Raw genomic sequence first — 9,553 nt, 5'->3', positions numbered from 1 at the left:
TATTGGCCTGATGAAGTTCCAGATATAAAATTTGTCATTTGAATTCATGATGTTAATATCATGATGCAGCATTGACATTTAATATTATACCAATATACGAGAATTTAACAGTGATTGTTTTTTCTAATCAAGAAACTACAAAATTCAACCAACCATGGAATTCACAGGTTTTTACATTTAACATATAATATAAAGTATTATTATATATATAATTCCATAAGGCAAAAAGACTATAAAAATAAGTTTAATAGAACTACTGTACTTTAAAAAGTTGTTTTAAAAATATATATTCCAAAGTCCTCTAAGTATTTGGCTTAGAGGGTAAGGGAGGTATCTATTAGGGTGAACCATAAGAAACTATGGTTTTTGTAAGTTAAAAAGGTAAAATCTCGATAATTTCAAATGGTTCTATCTAATAAAATCCTGAGAAAATTTTATTTGGCATCACACTATAAATTCAAAGGGAATTTATAGAAAATCACATTTTTAGTGAGGGGAAAACACTTTAGGATGGAAATGTGCACATTGGCCATGCCAAGATTTCTCTCTTGTGATTTAAAAAAACTTAGTGCGGTTTCAAAAAAACTCCCCAAAACCAGAAGACAATTAAAATTATTGAATGATAGTTATAGTTGATAATGCCACTGAAAGAGAAACTATTAGTCAAATTTGGTGATTTAAAGACTTTTCAAAAAGTTTACATATAAAAATTCCAGCATTAAAATGAAAAGGCACAAATATAGGTTAAAAGTGATAATCATTTATAAAAGCCTTGAAAATAAGGCCAATTTATTTGTATTTTTAACACCATTAAGTAGGCACTTATTCCAGGTTTCAGCTTTGGCCTCCTAAATGGAATTATGTTTCAAATGAATTTCCAACATAGTACTAATCATAGCAGCATCATTAGCAGTAAGTTTCTTAGCCTCTACACTGCTAAAAGAGCATCTAAAATTTCCTCCTGACCTATATTCCATCATTACCAAAAATACACTTTAAAAATGTACATATATTTATACTAGAGTCATAAAAGTTTTTGCAGTGTTTCTTTGACGAATGAGCTGTCCTCTTACCAATGCTACCCCAATAGGAAACAGACCAAAACCAAAACTAATCACTAGACCAAACTGACAGGCTATGCCTCAGTAATTAAAGACAAATCATATTCAGCGCTGGCTGGTTGGCTCAGTCAGGTTGGAGCATCCTCAGGCACAGCAAAAGTTTGCAGGTTCAATTCCCCAGTCAGGGCACATACCTAGGTTGCGGATTCGTTACCTATTGTGGCTTGTAAGGGAGGCAACCCAATGGATGTTTCTCTCTCTCTCCCTTCCTCTCTCTCTGTAAAAAAATCAAAATCAAAATCAATGAACATATCCTCCAGTGAGGACTAAGAAAAAAAAAAGACATACCATATTCAAAAATGGTACTTAAACTATGAAATTTATTAAATATAATCAGTAAGTGCAGATTTTCCAGGTGAGTGCACGTGTAGTGTGTGTGAACGGGGTGACGGTCTACTTGTAAAAAAAAATACCCATTTCCACACTGATGCTTCACTTGGAGCTCTGGCACCACTTACGAATGGCCGCGCCAGTACTACTGGCCACCACGCAGAGCGCACCACCCACCGTCCACCACGTTGGTACATCATTAAGGAAAATAATCTGAAAGACAAAAGCAAAAACCACATCCATAGTCTTCACTAGTGCTACTAGCCCTGCTTTTTCTATCTGAACGGCTTTGGTGAGAAAGACCTGACCCCCCAAACCAAACATCCCGATGAGTATGAGAAAAAGCCTGTCCAACCCACAATGGGGGAGACTCCACTCTCCCAACACAAACAGGATGACGGTGCACTCGGCGAGGCCGACCACTACGTAATACCAAATGGTCAGGAAGTAGTCCACAGATTTCCCCATCTTTCTGAGGATAACTAGAGTCAAGGCAGCAAACACGGCATGCCCAACTGATGCAATCGTGCCCTTCAGGTGATCTGAATAGCTTTCGCCTATCCTCGCAGCGTTGGAGCCAAACAAAAACGGTGGCCTCACGATGAGGATCACCCCCGTGATGGTGAACGCGGTGAAGACAGCATCCCAAAGGCTGTATTTTTCCTTGAGAAAGATGCAAGCAAACAGAGACGTAAACACTGGACAGCTAAACGAGATGACTGTGGCATCAGCGAGGGACGTTGTCTGGAAAGCGTAGTATAAAAGGATCATGGCGGTAGAACCGAGGACTCCTCTGAGAATGAGGAAGATTCGTTGATCTTTTGGGCCTATAAACCCAGTTCTGTAAATGCAAATGAAAGAATGCATATTAAACAAACTTGGTATCTGTGTTTAAATTACAATTTTTAATAAAGTATTATTCTAGAAGTCTTAACTATCAAAAAGTAAGGGATTAGCAAATTAAATATAATGTCCACAACTATTATAACCCTTTAAAAAATGTTTTCTAACTACAGCTAATGACATTAAAGTGTTCAGAGTATAAGCAAAAATAATACAAACAGTATCATTATAATTCAGTAAATATATTTTTTTCTTTTTTATGTTAGGTATTATTTTCTACATGCATACACAGGGTGTCCCCAAAAATATATACACACTTTGAATAATTATAAAGGCAGTTTATTAAAATATACCTCATTTCTTCAAAATGTAATAGAAATTAGCTGTTAAAGTATGTATATATTTTTGGAGACACCCTGTATATGCTTGCAAAAACAGACAAAGGAAAATATACTAAAATGTTCACTGTGGTTAGACCTTATTCTAGTACAGGTAATTTTCCTCCTTTATATTTTCCCCCAATTGTCTACTAAATATACAAATATATGAAAGTGTGTTATTTTTATAACAAGTACAATTTCAAGATTTAGCTGCCCCATATAAGAAAACTTGGTCCTGGACAGTGTGCATTCTTATGAGTTTTTCTATAAAAGTGGAAGCAATGCTAAATTTTGTTATAGCCATTGAATGTGAGACAACTTTTCATCATTCTCATTCGGAAAGGAGTTAAAACTCACTGAAAAAGAACCTGTAGCATTCAGACAAGGATAATAACTTCTACTTAAGAGTTTTTTCAAATAAATATTTACTAAACAGAATGCTGTGTAAGTTCTTGGCTAGGTGCATCTTGCTGATCTATGTCAGGGCTGAACATCTTTAGGGCAGCATCTAGGCCTGACATGGGGACCCTGGGTCTCTGGAGTTAGAAATAAAAGTGTGATCACCTTTGGTCCATAGTTTGAGTAGCTAGGAGTCTTCCACAATAGTGAAATATAAAATGGGCCAAAACAGATTATCATCAAGGATTTAAGAAAATTCTTCTAGTGCCCTCCCCTGGCAATACTTTTATTCCAAAATGGGGAAGATGACTGTGGTAGCATCAGTGGTCTACTGCCACAATTTAGAAATTCCTAAAGTCTTATCACCATTTCCTAAAATATTATGACTTATCCACACTTACACAGGAATTTCTAACAATAATGATTTTAGCAGATTTTCACCTTTTTCACTAAGTCCTCTCAGTATATGGAGTGAAACAATTCTAAGTGAATATGCGCAGTGTTATAAATATAAGGCGACTTTGGTGGCCGAGTAACTGAAGCTTTTAATTTGGGATTTAAACATCTTTGCCCAAAGAGAGAAAGAGCCAGGCAGCCACCAGGAACCCAACTAGTCTCTGTTCCCAGGGTTTAAAGTACACAGGGGTGTCCAGAGGTTATAACAGTGTGGGGAGGCATACTTTTAACCTGGGGAGGGCATGTGTGTGGTGGGAGGGTGGGGGGGGGATTCCATATGAAAGGGGAAGAGGGGCTGGGTGAGGAGACATCAGTGAGGATGGGAAATAGACAGTTTTCATATATTACTACATTCTATACAAAGTGCTCTGATCTACAATAAACTTCATTTGACCTTGTAACCACAGGCAGGGTGGCGGACAAAGAATATCATTCTCTTCAGTTTACAGATGAGGACACCAAGTATGAAAGTAGTTACAGAGGCCTTCCTCAAGATCACCTTTCCCCTTCCCCAGCACCCTAGGGGTAAGACCTAGGTATCATCACTGTAGCCTTCTCTCTGCCATGCTAACAAAGCAACCCATCTACTTAAAGAAACCTCTGGCACTAGAAGACACTACCACTTCCTCTTGTTCACTGTTTCTTCCAAATACCAGTTAATGCCCAAACAAAGAAGGGACGGTGGTACAAGATGGGTGGAATTATACACGGAAAGCTTTGTTCTCAAAGTGAGGGTGGGGAATAACTGAATCTCTTCCTCCCCCTTTGTTGGGCATGTCGTGTGTGCTATGAGCATCTTATCTGGGTGGGATCCTTGTGACTTTTCATTAATCAGAGCCAAAGGGTGTAGGGCCTGGCAAATCTATGAGAGGGTTAAAGCAGATGCTATAGAGTATATAATTTGAGCAGGTCAAAAGATTTACAACCATTTATTAATATTGTCTACTTTGCAGTTAAGAAATACTTACTTTCTGTATATTAAGCAAGGGATAACGACTAACATTTGGAACACACATCGGAATGCACTAATTTCTACAGCATGGATGTCTTGCACTTTTTTAACAAATAAAGAGCCCACTGAGAAAAGGAAGGCAGACAATAATGTGTAAAACAAGCCAAGTCCAGGACAGGGTGCTTTCTTCTTGGCTTCTGAAAAAGATTAAATTCTGGTTAGTCCTTACTTCCAAGAGTATGTTTTATCATTTTCACTTAGAAATTGAGAAAAATGGGACAATGTTAATGGCTGACAAGCTGCAAATATTACCCCCTAAGCATATCTGTTTTTTGGATCTGAAACATTTTTTCCCACCAAAAATGAACCACAGATGAAGGACACAATTTAAACCTGCGTTTTTAAAATGCAATTTCACCCTATAAAATGGATTTCCTTTAGCTCACTGAAGAATCATCCCTCACCTACAAGTCAAAAAGAAGTAAAGTGCTTGTCAAGACAGTACAGAAATCTTTAAGAAACACTTGTCAAGATGGCTAGAGAAAAATGCTTCCAAGTGATGTTTTATATCATCTCACTAGTCAACTGGGCTTTATGAAGAAAGTGTTCCTGTTGATTATCTGACTTCCCCCGTAAGCCTGAGCTCTTCCAGGGCTGGGACCTCAGCTGTCTTGTTCACGCCTGGCACATGGAGACCCTGAATAAGTATTTGCTGAATGAAAGAATATGAGAGAATTTCATGGAAAGATGCAGAGTGTAAAACCACTGGCAACAGCTTGATGTAGGAAGACTCTATGTTTTGTTACTTTGAAGCATTAGTCAAATCTTTAACTTTTCATGGCTTACTACTTATCTTTCATTTAAAGCATAAACTCTTTAATGGCAGGGGCTGGACTACCTACACTTCTGATCTCAAAGTGGTTTTTTTTTATCCTCACTCTTGGATATGTTTTATTGATTTGAGAAAGGGGGGAGAGAGAGAGAGAGAGAGAGAGAGAGAGAGAGAGAGAGAGAGAGAGAGAGAGAGAGAGAGAGACACTGATGTGAAAGAGAAACATTGTTTGGTTGCCCCGGGACTGGGGATTGAACCAGCAACCTAGAAACTGACTAGAAACTGAACCTGCAACCTTTCAGTGTAGGAGAGGATGCTCCAACCAACTGAGCCACCTGGCCAGGGCCCAAAGTGCTTTTTAAATACATTTTTAAATTAGAATTGCCATTGAATACCAATTTCCTGGCTTGATCTGATCCAGGAAACTTCTGCTTTCTCCAGGTCATCAAGTATTCAATCTATTGACAGTCTGGTTGAGCATTAAACTTTTGTTTAGCCACTTCCTCTGTCTTAGTTGCCTAAAGCAGGAGTAGAATCTGCTTTCAGTCTCACCCTCTGGCATTCAGAGGACAGCAAAATGGAGGAGGTTGAGCAGAGAACTCCCTGAAAGGCCACACACTGAAGAATATATTCGTTTTTTTTTTACTAACACAAAAATAGAGAACAAGTAGTAAACACTACTGGCTCTCATTTCCTAGGATGTGTGGGCACGTGCAATTGTCGTAAAACCAGCATTATCACTCTAATCTAGGAATGTGCAATGTGTTATTCTGCTACAGAACAGTATTGCATAATGATATATATATGTGTGATTTTAAATGTCCTTGCCTTATAAAGGCAAACAACAGGTAATACATTTCAATATCCTAGTGTTAGCTAGACATCTTTGCCCACAAGTGACACTGCAAACTGGGACCAAAGTGTGATGATGCACAGTCATTCTGGTGGCATTCTACAGCCTGACCTTTGTAGTAAAAGATGCCATTTTGGTCAGAGGCTTCCACCTCTTCCTGTTCTAGGTGCACAGCTGGAGAGAATGATTTTGAGCTGGTAGTTGTAATGTTACAGGTTTTTTCATTGTGAGTGCCAGGATCCTCCACATTCTGTTCTGTAATTATGTGCTCAGATACTGCAGAAACAAACTGTACATACCCACTCAGCCCACGAGAAGGAAGCTTTAGAAGACTTCTAAGTTAAGCACCACTAAATACGTGTTTTGGCTGTGGTCAGCCTTAGAATTTCACTTCTGAAATTTCAGAATTCAAGTCCAAATAAAATAGTTTTTCTTAAAAGAAACCTAACCCATACATAGAACCTACACCCTCACACAGAACAGAGATGAAGGACAGAAAACATCTCTCTGGTCTATATTTAAAGGATCTTCTCCAACCCAAACTTCTCAATTTTTCTCCAGGAATATTTTAACATGCTATTTTAACTCTTTGAAAACTTAAATTTCACACTTCTGGTTCTGATTTTTTCCTTAAAACACACACACTTACATATTTTCTTGCCTATAAACACTTAAGTCCAGTGCTTCCTGATTGGGACAGGACAGTTGTTACAAGGCCTAGCTGAACTTGGTTATTTGTTAATGAGGGTGAAAACTGGCTCTACACAGGCAACCCTCAGTCTCTTACTGAATAATAATTTCAATTCTCTCTGTCAATGGAGATGAGCAAGAGAGTAGCATAATCCAGAGGCACTTGCTTATGTAATAAGCTTCCATGTTCATATCTCACTACAAACATCTAATAATTTGTTAACTTTAAATAATTCAAATTAATTGGCCATAGTGCAATTTCCTAAATTAGAAGAAAACAGAAAAGTTGCTCAGTTTCTCTAATCTCTGCTTTAAACTGATGATTTGCAACCCTGGTTGGGAATTAGAACCAACTAGTCACTTTTAAAACTTTAATTCCCAAGCCCTGCCCCAGACCCACTGAAACAGGATCTCTGGAAACTGTAAAAAAGCCCAAAAAACAAAACTACCGGTTTGAGAGTCACTGCTACACTAAAGAACTCATTCCTTCTAGGGGGATGTAAAGCACAGACCTAACACAACTTCTTCTCCTTGCTTCAGTCTAAGATCCACGCTGTCCCTCAAGAAAATAAATACATGTCTTAGAGTAGCTGTATGCTGTCTGTGAAGGTTATCCAAGAATGTAGGAAAAATGAGTAACAGTTTCAACCTGAACTTGAAAATGAGCTTTGTTGAGATAACCAGTTGATTCAAGAGCCTAAAATGATACTGTCACAAAGTTCAGTGACAACAGTACTGTGGTTTAAAGTGTTTCTGTAGCAATCCTGTTTTTAGAATATCATCTCGTCACCTTTTAATTATTATTAGATCTTACTGTTGGAAACTTTTCTTTGAAGTTATAAGACCCCCCAAGTTCTTAAGTGCAATCACTTATATTGGTTTGTCATTTTGCCATGTGCTACCTGAGTGAACAGTACTCCTCTTCAGTTCACAAACAGGAAACGTTTGGGAGTTTGCAATGACTGACTCAGCATTCTACCAGAGTGACATTTAGTAGTCGGGTGATAAGGTGAGAAACTGACCTCTTCAAGGGCTGCACATCTGGTCAACCCAGCTTGGGGTAACCCTTGCTCTAGAGCTCTAGCCCATGCATGATCAGAATTCTGATAATGTCTATTAGCATTTAGGGGAAAAAATGGAGCAAGAATCATTTTCTTGGGGTTTATCTCTCTAAGTTGGAGAAAGTGCATACAGGGAGGAGGGAAGTTGGGGTGGGGAAAGAGGCACAGAAATCCTGAGTCACACTTAGGGGAGGAGACCCACAAGATGAGGTGGTGCAGGCTGTGTAACTTTGTCTTGAAAGGACACCTGCCTACTTCCCTCTCCTTTCAAGCAGCTGCTCCAAGTGGGTGGTGGGGTTCAAGGAGAAATGTGCTTGAGGCTAGTAGAAAGGGCATCTAGCCTGGGTTGCTGGCAAGCTGGTGCTGCAGGGACCTGTGTCCTGTCTTGGTCACACACACCAGATCTTCGGAAAAACAAAACAAAAAAGTCCAAGCCCTCACCTTCCTGGGCCTCGCTTTCCTCATCTGTCAAAGTAAGACGGTGCACAAGGTCAAGGGACTTTCGCACCGGGGTCTCGGCTTGGGGAGCGGGCCCCTGAACCCCCTACCTACATCCGCATGACAGTGCCTCTGCCTTCTTGAGCATCAGTTGCTGAAAAGTCCGAACCCGAAACGGTCAGGAACCAGTGACCCACTCAACCCTGCCTTCCCGAGATCCTAAGACTCGGGGTCAAGCATTTCTTTAGACTTGTTTTCGACTTCCTCTCGGGGGAACACGTCTGCCACCGAGACCAGGGTTCCCGGCGGCTTCCTCTCGGCCCCGGCCGGCTGCGGGACGTCCTTCCTCGCTGACCACCCACCCTCCGGCCTCGGCCGGGAGCGCCGAGCTGCAATCTGACCCCTCAGTCCGCCCGCAGCACTTTAACTATAGGAACAGTTTAACCGCCTTAGAATTCCGAAAGGTTCCCAGCACAATCCGAAACTTTCTCTCGCGCCGGCGGGTACGGGGGTCTCCGCCTTGCTGCCCCCGGGTGACAGCTCGCGGGTCTCCCGGGGCTCTGGGCAGGGCAGAGGGGAGAGGAGGGGTCGCGGTCCGCAATGCGCCCCGCGGCGAGGGTCCCCGCGCCAGCGCCCGCCGGGTCCCCCCGGCGAGACTGGCGCCGCGGTTCGCACCCGCACTCACCGGGCTGCGCGCGCGAGCCCCACGGCGAGGAGCGGCACAGCCAGCAGCAGCCGGGGCCCGGCGTCTCCACCGCCTCGGCGGCCGCCGGCTCCCCGCTCGCGGCCGGGGGCGTGTCCTCCGTCAGCAGCAGCCCGGGCTCCTGCAGCTCGGCGGCCGCGGTGCTGTCCAGGGGCGGCATTGCGCGGCCGGCGCTCTCCCCGCGCCCGTCGCTGCTCTGGCGCTGGCGGCGGCTCGGCCGCCGGGCTCTTCCGGCCGGCGCTGCGCCTGCGCGCGGCGCTGCTCGCCCCCTGCCGGGGACCGGGCTGCTCCCGGCCGACCTCCCCCCGGCTCCCCAGCTCCTGCGCGCCGGAGCGCCGCCCGCCCTGCCGCGCGCCCCCCGCTGCGGTCGCCCGGCGGGCCGGAGGTGTGGGGGCACCTCCCCGAGGCTCGCGGGACCTCTCTGTCGAAGCGGAGAGGGTCGAGCGGCCTCCTGTCGGGCCGGCCCCCAGCGCTCGGGAGGGCGTCCTTTACTTA

At 42.9% G+C, this 9,553-nt stretch overlaps 1 protein-coding gene across 1 annotated transcript; it reads right to left on the bottom strand.

The window, feature by feature from the left end:
* Positions 1 to 1,422: 1,422 nt before the first annotated feature.
* SLC35G1 (solute carrier family 35 member G1) lies at positions 1,423 to 9,273 on the bottom strand. The gene is made up of 3 exons (XM_081158098.1): positions 9,041 to 9,273; positions 4,498 to 4,678; positions 1,423 to 2,292 (listed from the first exon to the last, which is right to left on the bottom strand). The coding sequence occupies exons 1-3, from the start codon at positions 9,216 to 9,218 to the stop codon at positions 1,554 to 1,556; spliced, it is 1,098 nt and encodes a 365-aa protein (XP_081014224.1). The 5' UTR covers positions 9,219 to 9,273; the 3' UTR covers positions 1,423 to 1,553.
* Between the last annotated feature and the right edge of the window lie 280 nt (positions 9,274 to 9,553).

This window comes from Miniopterus schreibersii (assembly GCF_964146895.1).
Source record: "Miniopterus schreibersii genome assembly, chromosome: 14".
NCBI lineage: Eukaryota > Metazoa > Chordata > Mammalia > Chiroptera > Miniopteridae > Miniopterus > Miniopterus schreibersii.
Note: the sequence above shows the minus strand (reverse complement) of the source record. Positions and strands in the feature narration are given on the sequence as shown.